This window comes from Haliotis rufescens, unplaced genomic scaffold, assembly GCF_023055435.1.
Source record: "Haliotis rufescens isolate VD_foot unplaced genomic scaffold, xgHalRufe1.0.p SCAF_1, whole genome shotgun sequence".
NCBI lineage: Eukaryota > Metazoa > Mollusca > Gastropoda > Lepetellida > Haliotidae > Haliotis > Haliotis rufescens.
The window spans coordinates 53,312,223-53,329,186 of record NW_025963779.1 but is presented as its reverse complement, the minus strand read 5'-3'; the positions used below and the strand labels follow the sequence as shown (position 1 = coordinate 53,329,186).

The following is a 16,964-nucleotide window of genomic DNA, read 5'->3' as shown; positions in this document are numbered from 1 at the left end:
CTATTAAGAGTTGCATATGAGCACAACGATCTCGATACATGCAGACGATTCTCACACAAGTTCTTTACGAGCATCACGAGGGTACTACAAGTAGGACGAGTGTGTTATGAGTTTGTTAGGAGTTGGCTGGCGGCCCGAGTGTTTTGAGCAGTTCCAAAACTCTCGTAGATCGGTACAAGGTATCCCGAGTTACCCCGAGTTTAGTATGACCTTGATACGAGCTCCATATGAGCACCCCCGAGTCAGCTCGGGTCCATCCTCGGGATGCAACTCGGCAAAGTGTGAGAGCCCCTTTACAAGACTTATGTTTGGTGAATACTTGGTGTGACAATTAAATCTATCCTGTCACTGCCATTAGACAGCATATAACTCGAATGGAAACAGTATTGACTGTAACATGACATCAAACATGATGACGTCAAGGTATCCGTACAGGCCAGCCAACCGACTTGTTTGGGATTTTCTGCTAGATGTCGACTAGCCAATCAGACAGCCAGGTTCTGTAACGAAAAATGATAAAGTTTGTTCTCATCCATTTAAGTGAGTTAGTGAGTGGATGTGGTTCATGCCACATTGAATAATCAAGTCTGGACCAGGCAAACCAGTGATCAACATCCACATGATGAGGCAGGACGCCATGCAATCAGCCAAGCCACCCATACCGCTTTAGCCAGCTCTTGCAACCATGGGATACTGGGACCTATCCCCCCCTGGCATCCTCACAGCCACTTCCTTTTAAGAACATCTTCATGTGGGAGTGATCTAGTTAAAGCAAAGTAAGAGTGAGTGAGTTGGGTTTAACACCGCTTTTAACAGTATTCCAGTTATATCACGGGGTGTCAGCTTAATGTGGGAGGAAAGCCCGAAGTGATGCAAGTCTTAGACGTTTACCACTTCGGTGAAACCCACGAGCACGGGTATGGTGCTGACAAACATAGAAACATAATCAGGGTGAACCGGGATTCGAACCCACAATCATAGGTTTCTGGCGTGCCCAAGGGAAGCAACTCTGCACAGTGAATTGTGGCGCTTTAGATGACTGGGCCACCTGTGCCCTAGCTAGGTAAGACAACTTTGAGCAGTTCACTAGTCATCTATAGTTGCTGGGTTGGAAAGCACCTGAATAAATGTATTCAAATGGAAAAAAGTAACTGTGCTTCATATAAAGTTTAATAAAAATATATTTATTTTGAAATAAAATAATGCATCTTTTAATATATATTTAAGGTCCTGTTTCACAGTTTGCATTATACATGGCACAGAGTTTGGATGTTTGCGTGTTGATTTGAAGCATGATACACATTTGGTTTCTGAATGTGAACAGCACAAGTGATTGTTTAGCTATCAGGTGCTCATAGAAACACTTTGGATTAACCGTAAATAATGCTTATGCAAGGCCTTGGCTTGCTGAAAACATCTACACACGTGTGTATGCTGCAAACATGAATGGTGCAAAACAAAGTTGCCAGTCATTTCAATGTTCATCGAAACACTATAGTATCTCTTTGGAGATGTTATCTACATCAGGGAAACACTCATGACTGGCCACGGGCAGGTCGTCCACGTGATGTTGCTTCAACAAGACAACCATATTCGGTTGGTGCATGTATGGAATCAATACCAAACTGCTACATTAACAGCTTGAACAATTTCTAGGTTGAGACCACTTACTGGCAGAACCATACGCGACTGGTTGAGGGAGCACAACATCCGGCCTAAACGTCCAGTGATGGGCCCAATATTGCTTCCATGGGCTGCTGCAGCCTCACCTGTATCAATGCAAGTGGTGGTCACACCCAATATTGACATTGTTAATTGAGTTGTTACTCCACTCCTCTTTTAGAGCGTGTCTGTGTCTCTTGTAACCAGGTATAGGTTTCGTCAATGAAATTGTTATGAAAAAACATTTACACCACTTTATAAGAAGCACAGTTACTTTTTCCCATTAGTATACATCATATTATTCCATTCCAAATGCATTGTGTATATATATATACGACAAATGATTGGTTTCGGGAACAAAATAGTATAGTATAGTAAAGTATACTTATCAACTAACGAAAACATTTATTTCAAATACATGATTCAGTAAATTCAACATTTGGAACTACATGTATAATAACTTTGCACCACTATCTGTGTTACATGTGACAAGCATGATAATTCAGAATTTGTCTCAAACTTGATTTGCATTGCACCACAAGCATCAAAAGTGTCACCTACTGATCTGATTGCTATATATATACCAAAACAGACAAGTATCAACAGTTTCACTCGCTGATCCGATGGCTTCAGGCCACAACAGACAAGTATCAACAGTTTCATTCGCTGATCCGATGGCTTCAGGCCACAACAGACAAGTATCAACAGTTTCATTCGCTGATTCGATGGCTTCAGGCCAAGTATCAACAGTTTCATGCGCTGATCCGATGGCTTCAGGCCACAACAGACAAGTATCAACAGTTTCATTCGCTGATCCGATGGCTTCAGGCCACAACAGACAAGTATCAACAGTTTCATTCGCTGATCCGATGGCTTCAGGCCACAACAGACAAGTATCAACAGTTTCGTTCGCTGATCCGATGGCTTCAGGCCAAGTATCAACAATTTCATGTGCGGATCCGATGGCTTCAGGCCACAACAGACAAGTATCAACAGTTTCATTCGCTGATCCGATGGCTTCAGGCCACAACAGACAAGTATCAACAGTTTCATTCGCTGATCCGATGGCTTCACGCCACAACAGACAAGTATCAACAGTTTCATGCGCTGATCCGATGGCTTCAGACCACAACTGACCAGTATTAACAGTTTCACCTTCTGGTTTGGATTTTATAAAGGTCTCTCTGGTAGGCGTTCTTCCTCTTCTTGTCTTTCATGGTGCGGAGCTTGATCTTCCTCCAGATAAACTCCACCATGTGTAACTCTGTGTGCAGTGAGAGAACATGCTCTACCATAGAAGCATAGCCATCCATGACAATCGAAATGAAAATACTGATCAGTAGGAACTGAAATAGGAAGGAAAACATGAAGAAGAACGCAGGCCCTAGGGTCCTACTTGCCGATTCAAGTCCAAAATAATCTGATGCTCCCAAGGCAAAATTGAACAATGTTATTAAACTTGTACCAAAGCTACTGTACTCCTGAAGCTCAGTGGCAAACACTAACAGACCAAAACAAGCAAAGGCCATTGTGTACAAGAAAACTTTGATGAAGAACTGAAACAAGATGCCTCTGCAGCGTTTTAAACTTCCAGCTAAGATGGACATTCTTAAGTTGAATCGGAGTAGTTTGAAGACTTTGAGAATTATGAAAATTGAAAGTGCTGCCATGACGTACTGTAGGATGATGTCGATCGAAGCTGCAGGGTAGAAACTGACGAAGGACTGTCCCATGGACTCTTTGTAGAGTTTGATGGAATAGTCCACTGTGACAATCCTCTGTATGAACAGCCCGAAGACAGTGTAGGACAGAGCAAGGATGATAATCTCAACATAACTCCAGGTGTCCTGGAAATATTCAGAGGTTGACATCTGTCTGTACTTTTTGATTTCCAGGTATGTGAAAATAATTACATATATGAGAAACATGGCTTCACACGCTGCCACAAACTGTTCAAACTCCCCACTGTAGTGATACAGCTTTGATGTGAAGATCTGGTAGTAAGGAAACACACCTCCCAAGTTGGTGAATTCAAACACCAGGATGACGACACTCAGCAGGTTAACATTCGGGTTATACAGATTGAATTCCACAAACAGGGCCCGAGTGTACTGATCGATCCAGTCCGAACTTTGGATAATGTCCATGACACCTCTGGCGCTGTCTGGTAACCTGGGCAGCTCCTGGACGTAGCCGCCACCCGAGTAGGTGGCAAGCAGGCCAACAAATGGTATGGTGACCAACTGGAATGAAGACTGGTAGGTGTACATTGTGGTTGTGGCAGGGGTGGCCACAGACTTGGACCAGGAGGTGTTGTAGTGACCAGTTTCTTCATCTGATAGCCAATAAGGGCCCGTACAGGAGACGGATGCAAACTTTTTCATAATTGCTGGATAGGAACATGTACCTGCAACAAACATAACAGAGTAAGACATTATTTTTATTTACCAATCTGACGGTGATCCAGGTGCCCCAGACATATAGTCCATATTTTATTGTGTATATAACAGATGTTTAACAGAAAACATATATAATTGCCTTGTAAGTAACTATTATTAAAAAAATAATTTAGTTTTGCAACATTTGAACAAAGCTTGTTCACTACCACTCAGTGTCTGAAATTTGTTTAACTTGTGTATGGTATTGATAGTCACCCTTATTTATCAATCTTCTAACTGCCCAACGAAACTTATTATGGCAAATATGGTTATAATCCACATCCTGACTGTGGAACGTAAATTGACATCAAAGTTTGATTACCAGATCACGACTCTTAATTTTTTAACTCCTACACTTGTATTAAACCTTAGTTCCTATGGCAACACAGGTTGGACTTGACTTGTTATACAAATTTTTAGAATATCTGTGCCAGCTCCCTATGACATTAAGCAATTTAGGAATGAATTGAGGTTCCCAAAGTGTGTGGTCTCTATTTAAACATGCTGTCTATGGAGCCTGTAATTTCTGTGCTATTTTAACCATAGATAATGTTTTGCTTTACTACAATATGGAATTCACTGTAGTTAATTTTAGGTCTTGCATTTTGAAAGGGTGGCTACATGTCACAGTCTATTAACTGTGCTGCCCTTCAAGTGAAGGGTATATCTTACCAGGATTCAATCTCAGCTGCCTCAGTCGAGCTTTTCCCAGAAGGTACGAAGCTTGGCAAGATGTTGGGGATGAAGCATCAGTGCCTGACACAAGGTTGTTCAGAAAGTCCCCCTGCAGGTACTTCCACATGGAGTCCACTGTGGACACCTGCAACAGCATACTCATTCATGTCACTCTCTACATCTAACTAGTGGGGACTCTGGATAAGAACAGGTCCCCAGCAACCTATGCCTGTTGAAGAGACGACTAAATGTATTGGGACTCAGGCTCAGGTATTGGGACATGATTGATTACATGTCATCGTATCCCAATTACGTGGATTGACACTCATGATGTCAGTCCCTGGATTGACTAATGTAGACTTGGTTATTTACAGGACACTGCCATGTGGCACGAATATTGCTGAGTGCAGTGTTAAATGACAAGTAAACAAGACAAAATAGGGCTCACTAATACCCCCAACTTTGACTCCAACATATTTCTATGTTCGAAACATGAAAAAAGCATTATTTTCTCAGATAATCAACTTACCAAAATCAAACTTTGCACTGCACCTTTCTTATGCATATAATAAGTGTTTCCAAGATGGAAAAGAATATATTCAGTCGTTTTCAAGTTATAGGTTGCACACAAAAAATGTCCTCGGAAGAATGGATAGATGCCCTGACGGACGAAATACCTTGGTATAACTATATACACCCACCCTTTTAGGTCAGGGGTATAACAAACAAACAATAGCTAGCACTATAAAAATTGACATTAGTCTGTACTAGAACAAGCAGACGCACAGAGGTGCATGTAGCTACAGAAGTCCTGGAATGAGTGAGTTCTGCAGCTGTAGTATTTTAATTTAGAGTGTGTGAGTAAGTGGGTGTGAATTTATGCCACTTTTAGCAATATTCCAGCAATATCACGGCGGGGGATAACAGAAATGGGCTTCACACGTCGCACCCATGTGGTAATCGAACCCCAGTCTTTGGCAAACGCTTTAACCACTAGGCTACCCCTCACCAGTTTTCAATTGAGAGACCTTCTTTATCATAATCATTTTATGTTAGGTTTAAGACAGGGCTCCCTTAACATTCATGCTTAATTTTAAACATAGACAAACACTGAAACAAAGCCTCATGAGACACAGAAATAATTTCTACATGGTCCACCTCACTAAATCCTGTGCCCTCTGTGAACATAGTCTCTGTGGTGTGGGTGACCCTGTACACCAGGTTGATGTCCCTGTGACCATAGATCATCAGTAGAACTATCGCCACAAAGGTGAAATACAGAAGAATCTCATACAGTATCATCCTGGCTTTGTTATCAAGTTGGATTCTTTTACAAATTTCCTGCAGCACTCGAGTGGACAGTGGGGGGGTGTAATATCGCTGGTGATCAGTCACTTGAGATTTAACTTGTGATGCCACTTTCTCTCTCAACGTCTCCACTTCCTCCTCTGTAACAGTAGCAGAAGAATCCAAGTAACAATCAGACTGGCAATAAATGTAACTTACATGTATAATTTTAGTACAATCGTTACAGTGCACTCTCTTGGTTAACAAGATGTGAAACACTAAATTCAAGGCTTTCCAAGGCTTTTCAATATTTCAACTGTTATTTTCAAGGCTTTTTGGTTCGGTTATTAGCCTTAATCTGTCAATATTTCTTTTTTAAATCCAGCATACCATATATTAGTCATACGACCTAAAAAAGCCGTATAAACAACAAATATTCTAAGATATATTTTAACCACCAACACATAAAATTAATTAAGTGTCATGAGTTTTGACACTTTTAAGAATATGTCATTTTGTTCAAATTCAAGGCTTTTCAAGCTATTTTTGTGATTTTCAAGGCTTTTCAAGGTTGACATTAAAAATCAAGGCTGTTCAAGAGGGCCCTTAAAATTCAAGGTCTTTTCAAGCCTGTATGAACCTTGAATCTTTACAGTGCACTCTCTTGGTTAAAGTGTGTTTCAAGAAAGTGTGGCAGTGGGTTAGTTAAAGTATTTACTCATCATCAGGAAGACTCAGTTTCGATTTCAACATTGTTTGATGTACTCTGAAGTGATACTGCATAAAGTAGCATCACTCTGCCACCAGCCTGAAGCACAAGTCTAGTCAAATTCTATTCAGTCTTGTAAACTCAGCTAATAGTAGTCCATATGATAACACTAACATGTAATGAAAATGATGAGAGCCATGTTCGGGTTGGTAGATTCAAACAGGTTTTGGCCCAGACTTTTAGATAACAGACTTTTAGATCTATTGCTGTCTTGTCAGCATCAATTTTGAATGCTTGTTATTAGTGATGGATTAAAAGGATGCTGGTTTACAGTCAAATTTGTTCATGATGGTATCTGTAGCTTATGTTACCAGAATCATTTGCCTTTTGGAACTGTAGCCAACATGGCACAAACGTTGACATTCACATCTAAACGGACAGAGATTAAGCCTTTGATTTCTGTAATAATACAGACAAACTTTAAGTCATATTTGTAATTTTCCCACAAAACCAGACCATCAATAATTTAAAGAAGATACCATAAAAAAACAGTACAAACAATACAGTTTTAAATCTGAAAAACAAGTGATAAAAAAACAGGCTGTACTATACTTTTCAGTTTCTGACATTTAAATTTATTTTTCTCGGGAGCACAATTCATAAAATCCTAGTACCCCGGTAGCTTCTATGTCTGAGTCGAGATCATCAACCCCACAACCCATATCATGCAATGTTGCTGAGAAATACTCGGTATCACAAATCACATGCACTACACATGCCTGCACCTTCAGTAGGCGTCCAGCTGTCGTAATTCACTGGTCGCTTGAGTATTTGTGTGAGGAGCACTGCCAGGACGACCACCTTGATTGGCTGAGTGACGGTGGCGCTCTGCGTGAAGGCAGTTAAGAAAGACACAAGCCAGTCCACACTCTTCTGGTAGCCGTACTTGAGGCCGTACAGCATCACAAAGAAGGAGCAGATGATGCAGGTAGCCAGGCACAGTGTCCAGGTAATGTACAGGAACCACCAGGGGAAGCTGCAGCAACAAAAACACAGGGGAACCGTGTTAGGGACTCACCATTTCATATCCATGAGAGTTGGGATTTTGTATGGAAACTCCATATTTTTTTCAACTACAGTAGCAAAATGAGATATTTAGAACTAAGAACCTAATTTCTTTTTTTTAAACCATCTTGCAGCAATGTATTTTTTGTGGCAGGCAATTTCTTTTTCCCAAACAGTTGGAAGCATAATTATTTTTTACAAGCATTTATTTTTTCTACAGTTTATCTTGTGAGTGTGGGTGAGTCAGTGTGCGCACTTACTAAAAATATTGCAAATAATTTGGGAAACAATTTACGCTTAATTCTTTCATTGTTGATTCTGTTGTAATCCCTCCAGATCCACGTACCAAATACCAAGTGTTTTTTTTTTCCTTTGAGGCAGCAACAAAGCACTATCTAACTACCAACCATAAGACCTAAAATATGTATGGTTTATAGGTCGATGTTTATAGACACCAAAGACTTAAAACATTAGATATCCTCAACATTACATAAAACATGAAGTTAAAAAATGGCATACCTGAATGACTTTTTCACTTTTTTCTTTGCGTCAACTGTCTGTGTTGTACTGCTTTTTCTCCTTGCACGTGACATTGCCAAATCCACTTCATCCGTGCCTACTGTTACTGAATCCCCACCACAGGTGTCTGCTTTTACAAAATCCACCTTATCACTCCTTTTTTCTTTTACTGAAGGTTTATCTGCGTTAGATCCAGTTGACTCAGAATCACTGACCACTTCAGAAGAATTCCTTGAAACACAGCACTTCAGATCTTTGCATTTAGCTTTCCGTGACCCTGACTCTGTTCTTGTATTACAAATAGAAATCTCTATATCTTCTTCACATACCTCATCCTTTCCAGTCTTACTTGTAGCATCCCTATTTCCCTCCCCCGGCAATGATTTCAAACTTGGAACTTCTTTAGGAGCTGTCCGAGTAAAGAGCTCAAGGAAGATAGTATTGATAGGAAACATAATCAAGCCACTCTGGATTCCTATGACAATTCCACTGAGAGACAGAGCCACCTGGCCACTCTGGACCTGGTCCTCCGGGGCGTCGGTGGGCACCCCATGGAACATGATGCTGGTCAACATGGTGGTGAGGAGCAGACACAGGCCGCACGTCAGCCGCTGGGCTCGCGTGAACTGGTTGTAGGCTGGCTTGGAGAAGATGCTGATCCACAGATGACTGTTCCGGAAGTCTTGACTGGACTGGAGCATGAATTGGTACAGGTGATGATCATCCATGTTGGTCTGACTGAGAGATGGGATTTCCACCTGGATGAAGCCAGGTCCTCTGTCGACAGCAAGCCAGTCATCATACAGACAGTGCCATACTTCTTTAGTCTGGATGTCACGGACTACCACCTCCTTCAAGAACCTGCAACACATGTACAGGATATCTTGGAATTATGCCTTGCAGTAGATTCAATGATTTTATGACCATTTGTAGATAACAGAAGAGAGAAAGGAGACAAGCTATGTCTTTGATTTATCTTAATTAATGAACAATATGTCTATGTCAATACATCTTCCACCTGGCATTGTCTTACAAAGGTTCTGTCTGCTTTTAATTGTATGGTGGTCAAAACATCATTGTTAGATATATTCAACAATATTAAGTCCATATATGTTAATTATGTATGTACATGGTGTGATGAAATAATGAGTCAATATATAAATATCAAATCATGTCAATGACACAATGGTTTTTAGAATGAGATCATGAAGATCACAAAGAAATACATTTTAAGTAGAACATTTGTAGTACGTCACTCATGAAAAATGAAGGCAATTTACTTCGCTGAGATAAACATATTATTTGACAAGATAGTTAAACATCCCTAAATGTCTATGTTTTGAAACATAAACGTTCCCTGGCTGTCAGGATCAACTGGCCCATGATCCCAATACCAGATTTCTCCAATAATAATCCTTGGTACGGTTTAAGACGGTGCTTAGCTGTCATGATCAACTGGCCGATGATCCCAATACCAGATTTCTCCAATAATAATCCTTGGTACGGTTTAAGACGGTGCTTAGCTGTCATGATCAACTGGCCGATGATCCCAATACCAGATTTCTCCAATAATAATCCTTGGTACGGTTTAAGACGGCGCTTATCTGTCATGATCCACTGTTCGATGATCCCAATACCAGATTTCTCCAATAATAATCCTTGATACGATTTAAGACGTTGGTTAGCTGTCATGATCCACCAATGATCCAATTACCAGATTTCTCCAATAATAATCCTTGATACGGTTTAAGACGTCACTTAGCAATCATGATCCACTGCCCAATGACCCCAATACCAGATTTCTCCAACAATAATCCTCAGTATGGTTTAAGATGGCACTTAATACTCCTCGGCATGGGCAAAGGTAGCCCATACATCTTAGGTGCTGCAATGGTCCATATTGCGGTCTGTGAGATCTCCCTTGATTTTAACTGGACACAGGACAAGCTTTGTTTACAAAATGGCCTCCATTCTGTAGCAGACGCAGGAAGATCTGGTTAGTTACATTGCAAACCATCTGCACAACACGCGACTAGTAGTCTCATTCTGTCAGAAACCAGCAGGTAATGGGGGATATAGGCTTTGTATACTTGTATCAAGATGTTACTATGATATACTCGATGAGCCATATTTACCTTCACTGAACGGAGTGGAAAATCCAGTATTAGCTATGCAGTGTTGCATCCTATAGTTGTGCCGGAAACATAGATTCAAATCCCGGTTTGCTCTGACTGTATCTTGGTTTGTTTGCACCGTACCTGTCCTCTGGGTTTCACCAAAGTGGTACATAATCTAAGACCTACAACACTTCAGAATTTCCTCCCATACCTAGCTGACTTGTAATAGTTACATATCCGAGACCGAGAAGTTCAAGTTAGATGAACACTCGGGATCGTGTACAATGTATGTGTACAATGCAGGTACTCGAGTGTCCATCAAACTTGAACCTCAAGGTCAAGCTGAGTTACTACTTCACAAAATGGCAGAGAAGAATAAACTTTTATGTTTCATTTGATGCAACTTCTATTGTGATTCACAAATATCAACCTCTATTACATACAACAAAGCTTGAATGTAAAATGTGATATGACTGAAATCCTATTCACTTACCAAGATGGGTTCTTCCCCTTGTTGTCATGCCAGACAACAACAGATTTCAATTTGCCGAGTCTCCTGCTGGTGGTGAGGACAAACCAATTCTCTGCCCCGGGAGTGAACAGCTTCCGATGTGGGTCTGCCAGGATGTGACGAGCACTCTGCCTGTAGCGTGCCCGGAGGTAGAGGAAGATATTGGCGGTGGTACCGGCCTGGGGCCACCAGCTAGTCACCACACAGATCAGGTACACATACTTGTCACTGGGGTCATTGTCAGCCAGTACTGTGGTTCCTATCTGTAATGATTTCTTAATGTAAACATTTAAGCTTTAAAATTTGAAAAGCTAGTTGCCAGTCACATGACCGATGTTCAAAAAAGGCCTTAATCAGCATTACCTCGTTCAAGAATACTGCAAAACAGTTTCTAATAAATTGAATTAACGTAACAACAGTATTTTCAATTCAGATGTCTTGAACAAACACACAAAAATTGGAGGCTATGGGGTAGCCTAGTGGTTAAAATGTTCCCTCGTCAGGCTGAAGACCCGGGTTTAATTCCCCACAAGCCCATTTCTGGTGTCCCCCCGCCTTGATATTGCTGGAATATTGCTAAAAGCAGCGTAAAACCATACTCACTCACTCACAAAAATTGACAATTTCAATTCAATCTGGAATGCTAGCCACAACATATTCTCAAAAGGTCCTTTGGACAGACGGCGCGCCAAAAACATTTCTAGATATTTGTAATGTTACAAAGGGCTCACCTTTTTGGCATCGTCCTTATCCTTCTGTCTTGCCCAGGACAGAACAAGAAGGTAAACTCCCCACAGGGCAATGACAGCTGACACAACAACAGGGTTGTCAAAGAATTGTAGGAAGAGAACAATATCTGTGACGGGATTGACAGTGTTGGGAGCCACAAAGATACCTCCCGAAAACACCGACAGATGGTTGCACAGACAATGAAGGCTCTCCAGTGTCGTGAATGGACTAACCTGAAATGAAAACAATTAAAATCACTCTTGAACAGTGAACTGTAGTTGGAACATTTATTTTCATCTTAAAAGTTGTTCATAAATAATCAAGTCTTGATCAGACTTTTTAATTAAGCCATTTGTGTACATTAACTGTAGATAGATGTTATCAATTTGGAGCATGAAGCATCAGTCTGCTGTTTAGCCCGGCACTCAACAATAGTCCTGCTATATGACGTCAGTCTGTAAATAATCAAGTCTCAATCAGACAATCCAGTGATTAATATCAAGTGCATCAATCTACGCAATTGGGATACGATGACATGTATCAAAGTGTCAAATCAGTGAGCTTGACCACCCGATCCCATTAGTCGCCTCTTACGCCAAGCATGGGTTGTTGAAGATCAATTTTACCCTTGATCTTCATGGGTCTGTTTGGTAGGACTATGTATATCAAGTAAAAAGACAACACACAAAGCAATTATCTTTAATTGTACTTACCTTGCGACAATAAAATGAAGTGATGGGTTCGGATGAAAATCTAAAAATAATTTATTATATCCTTTCAGTCATTCTGAACATTCACATCCCTTACCAGACAGCCCCTGGTGCTCCACATCTCCAGGCCTTCGTCCCAGTAGGAGCAGGTCAAACTGTAGGTCTCGACTCTCACATTCACCAGTGTTCCATTCTTTAGCCCTTCTGTGTCCAGACTCTGGCCAGGCTTGATTGTGAAACCGACAGTATAGTAGGAGTCATTGCCCTCCATCTTGGGCAGGAACACCAGGTCCGGGGCCTGGGTTAAGTTCCCTGACCGCAGTAACAGGTTGGGGGAGAGTGGCATGTCAAATCCAGAGTCTACTACCTCATTGGCGAAGAGGACGCTGTTAATTTTGACCAATACCTTTAGTGTGAGAGAAGTGTTTACACTATTAAGTTTGACCATCAATGAGCTGTTGCTGGCGATTTTGATGGCTTTGCTGTCTGAGGAGATGATGTTGTTGCTGTTGCTGTCAACAGTTACGTTTAGCTCATGGTTCTCCCAGGCATGCTCAGAGACTGTTGCTGAAGTTAAAGAGCAAGACAAAATTATTAATATGCAATATATTTTTTACTTAAATACTTAGAGACCGATCATTTATCATAGGGGTGGACTGGTCAGAGGGAACCAGGGGAAGGTCACCCAAAAAAATGAAAGTCTCTAGGGGAGGGTCACAATGGTGAGGTACAATGATAGTGAGATGAGATAACTACTTTCCATGAGCCTCTACACACTTTAGCCTTGTTTTTCTGCATTTGCTGTTGTAAGATGTCCAAAAGTCACCCTAAAAGTGTTGGAAATCTAATACTCACTGATAAAAAAAATTCAGATAACTTAATTACTTCAAAAAAGTCATTTCTTTAATCATAAAAGCCTATAGTTGGGCCCTTATAATAAACGGCAGCTTTTTCTGTCTTGGTTCATATACAATTTCTAACGACATAATAGAATGGCCTTTAATTCTACTTGTTAACAGATGGCAGCCACAATATACAACAGCCTCTACCTATGTGGCAAGGGGTAATATCGACAGAAAAACAAACAAAAGCAGGAAGGAGATCTTCTAAAATACTGATAAAATTCTCAAAATGTCCAAAATATACCATTTGATCTTATACCATTTATCTATAGTCAGAAATGAGATTACTGAAAATTAGGTGAACCATATGATGAACGCATACATTGTATTGGTACAAAAGTGACCCCTGACGTAGAGAAATATTTGATGTTGCAGATCAGAGGAAAATTCTCATAGACATTGTATAGTGAAAGAAGACAGGGTAGCATCCAGCCCTTGTGTTTGTAGGATGCTACAAGGAGTGACCTACTGTTATCAGTGATGATGATGTCAGCGGGCTTCAGCAGGTCCTCCAGCGTCAGCTTCCTTCCATGCAGCCCTCGGCTCTTCAGGATGATGTTGACAATCGGGAGGTTGATGCCCTCAGCTGAGTCATCCCAAACAAAAGGATTGCTTGACATCACCTGGACCTGTTCCACAAAGAGAAAAAAGTTTTCTGAACTCCTTGTTGATGTAAAGACAAAGTCAACATGAAAACACAATTCTGAACGCCTTGCTGAAGTTAGAGCTCCTTGCTCATGGCATCAATGTACATAAAGTGTCTAATGATATTGATGTTTTCTTCATCTGTACTCGGGATATTAACTTTATGTGAGACTGGGTGTCTGTTAGCGACACTGACTTGGATAAAAAGTAACAATTAATTTATAATGCCATTAATAATAGTATAATGAAATGACCTCACAAAGTCACAAAGTCATATGAATGGTCTTTGATGACCGTTCAAGGATACACAATTTTCCAAGGTTTGCTATATTGATTAACACATTTAGTTCAAGAATGTCAATAATATACAATCCACATACATCGTCACAAAAATTCATGCTTCAACATTTTCACCTGAACATTGACTGCTTCAACATCAGTGCTGATTGTAGAGCTTTTCTGGAGACTTGACTTGATTGGAATCTTAATTTGTCCCGCCTGTCCATTGTCCTGTAGTTTAGCAGTCAGCTCCATGTCACTGTCGTCATCTGCCTTAGTCCAGGCAAGTGCCAGAGACGTCTTCTTAGACTCTATATGTAGTGGTTCCTCAGAGGCAAACTGTATTCCTCGCAACATGGCGTCTCCAATTTTCTCGTACACATCTAGAATCGGCTTTGTCTTTTCTTCTATCTTCTATAGGAACAATTATTGGTAACAATTAGCCAGAATGTGCAATCATTATAATAACAAGTGCACACTGATGTAAACGAATGAAACTGATCCAAGACAACGTAACTTTGCATCAAAGCGCATGAAACTAAGCACTAATTGATTGATTATTGATTTCTATCATGCTACATTCATGTTATGTTCAAACTGCAAAATTTAATTTGCATAATTGTACATTTAGGTTAATACTGACCAAAGAATTATTACCTTGGTAGTTTATTGCTCTCAGTAAACATCCTCATCAATTAATTCAAGGATAAGGTGCACCACCTACTGTCTTGGTTGGTGGGATGCTGGTTCCTGAACCCGGGGCTGGAGTCGTCTCTGCCCCTGGGTTAACAGTCAGCTCTATGAGGTTCTCCAGGATGAGGAGCTGCTTCCTGCAATGAAACACAAGAGCACATCCAGGGCCACCTTGTCATCCTCCACCATCACATACATGTTGGATGCAGCAGGGATCATAAGGTTACATCAGCTGTTGACAAGTCAAAGTTCGCTTTTGCGCAAGATTGCAACTGATACTGTGTAGGTCTGATTCTCAGGAGAACTTGGTTGCGTCCTTAATGACTTTGACCTGGTCTTTTCATGCTTTGAGTCAGCCATGAAGCCAACCTATGCTTGTTGTTAGAGGCGACTAACAGAATCGGGTGGTCAGGCTCACTGACTTGGTTGATGCATCGTATCCCAATTGCGTATATCGATGCTCATGATGTCAATCACTGGGTTGTCTGGTCCAGACTTGATTATTTACACACTGCCATCATATAGCTAAAATAATGATGAGTGCGACAGTAAACAATAAAACCAGCCATATTGTACATTAGAAAGTAAGAAAATAAAGAAATAAAAATAAAACCCACCCTACACAGTCAGTATTGAAAAAAATCACGAGAAACAAGACTATTATTGTGACTGGGCTAATGTACCAGTATACAAAAGTTGATCCAACTTACATAGCTATGGATTTGGCCACTGTGGGTGCAGTTTCTGCTACATCTCCCAAGCTCTCAGTCAGATGGGCACTAACATTGACAGCAAGGTCCTACAACCATGGAAACATCACATTTGGGTTAAACTACACAGTAGATACAATTTATGGATAACAACTTCTTTAACATACTATTATAGCAACATCATGGTATAGATCTGAACCAAAACATTGCTGCAACAGTACATTAAAGAAGGTGCTGTCCATGAATTGTGTCTACTTTGTCATCTGTCAACTTGAAAAAAATGTCTATAGGTTAAACTACTTAATACTGGATTGTCTGGTCCAGACTCGATTATTTTACAGACCGCCGTCATATAGCTGGAATGCTGCTGAGTGTGGCGTTAAACAACAAACAAACAAACAAAACATTTCTCACTAAAGTACAGTATACACCATATGGTCTCCCACCTATAACACTGATTTAAGTGATGTGAGGGATTCTATTCAACTTGTATTGGGGGGCACGGGTGGCCCAGTCATCTAAGGCGCCATGATTCCCTGTGCAGAGTTGCGTCCCTTGGGCACGCCAGAAACCTATGATTGTGGGTTCGAATCCCGGTTCGCCCTGATTATGTTTCTAGGTTTGTCAGCACCATACCCGTGCTTGTGGGTTTCACCGAAGTGGTAAACATTTCAGACCTGCATCACTTCGGGCTTTCCTCCCACATTAAGCTGACACGCCGTGATATAACTGGAATACTGTTAAAAACGGCGTTAAACCCAACTCACTCAACTTGTATAGAAATGTCCATATCCAATGTCTGTCTTGTAACAGGAAGGGGCTAATGGGATATAGCCTGGTGGTTATGCGTCACCACATCTGGATTGAAATTCCCAAAAGTGTACTACATATCAAGCCCATTTCGGGAGACCTCTGTCGTGACATTACTGTTCTTTTCATAAACTTTTACATTTATCGCTATTTCTTCAGGGTCAAATTTTATGCTGGTCCATAGATGGTTGAATGATGAATGATGCTTGTTTGGAGTCCAGGTTAAACATCATGATCAATATTATCATTATCATTTACAAGATGGACTATCAAAGAATATAAAGAGCAGTGGGATCATTCTTGTCAGACCTGCATAGTATCTGTAAGTTCTACAGTTGTTGTGGTGAGTTCTCCGATAATGTTGGTCATCTGCTCAAGGGAGTCTTGACTTTTTATTTCAACATCGGACAGTTTCGTCAGAAGAATCTCGCGAGTCTAAAATATATTTTACTTTGCTTATAAAAGGGTTACAATACGTCATAGAGGGATGGAAGCAAAAGAAA

The 16,964-nt window shown here is 40.7% G+C and overlaps 1 protein-coding gene across 4 annotated transcripts in view; it reads right to left on the bottom strand.

The window, feature by feature from the left end:
- Positions 1–2,052: 2,052 nt before the first annotated feature.
- The window catches only part of LOC124131324, a 111,902-nt gene continuing 96,990 nt past the window's right edge, over positions 2,053–16,964 (bottom strand). For 3 of the 4 annotated variants that reach the window (XM_048397716.1, XM_048397710.1, XM_048397722.1), the window contains 13 exons: positions 16,771–16,896; positions 15,652–15,740; positions 14,973–15,078; positions 14,384–14,662; positions 13,794–13,953; positions 12,520–12,989; positions 11,715–11,945; positions 10,966–11,258; positions 8,356–9,216; positions 7,557–7,807; positions 5,934–6,223; positions 4,773–4,920; positions 2,053–4,069 (listed from right to left, as the gene is read on the bottom strand). In XM_048397716.1, coding sequence (XP_048253673.1) covers positions 2,814–4,069; positions 4,773–4,920; positions 5,934–6,223; positions 7,557–7,807; positions 8,356–9,216; positions 10,966–11,258; positions 11,715–11,945; positions 12,520–12,989; positions 13,794–13,953; positions 14,384–14,662; positions 14,973–15,078; positions 15,652–15,740; positions 16,771–16,896 — 4,560 coding nt within the window. In that variant the 3' untranslated portion in view covers positions 2,053–2,813. The remainder of the gene's footprint in view (positions 4,070–4,772; positions 4,921–5,933; positions 6,224–7,556; positions 7,808–8,355; positions 9,217–10,965; positions 11,259–11,714; positions 11,946–12,519; positions 12,990–13,793; positions 13,954–14,383; positions 14,663–14,972; positions 15,079–15,651; positions 15,741–16,770; positions 16,897–16,964) is intronic. The other variant, XM_048397719.1, reaches the window with a different exon arrangement.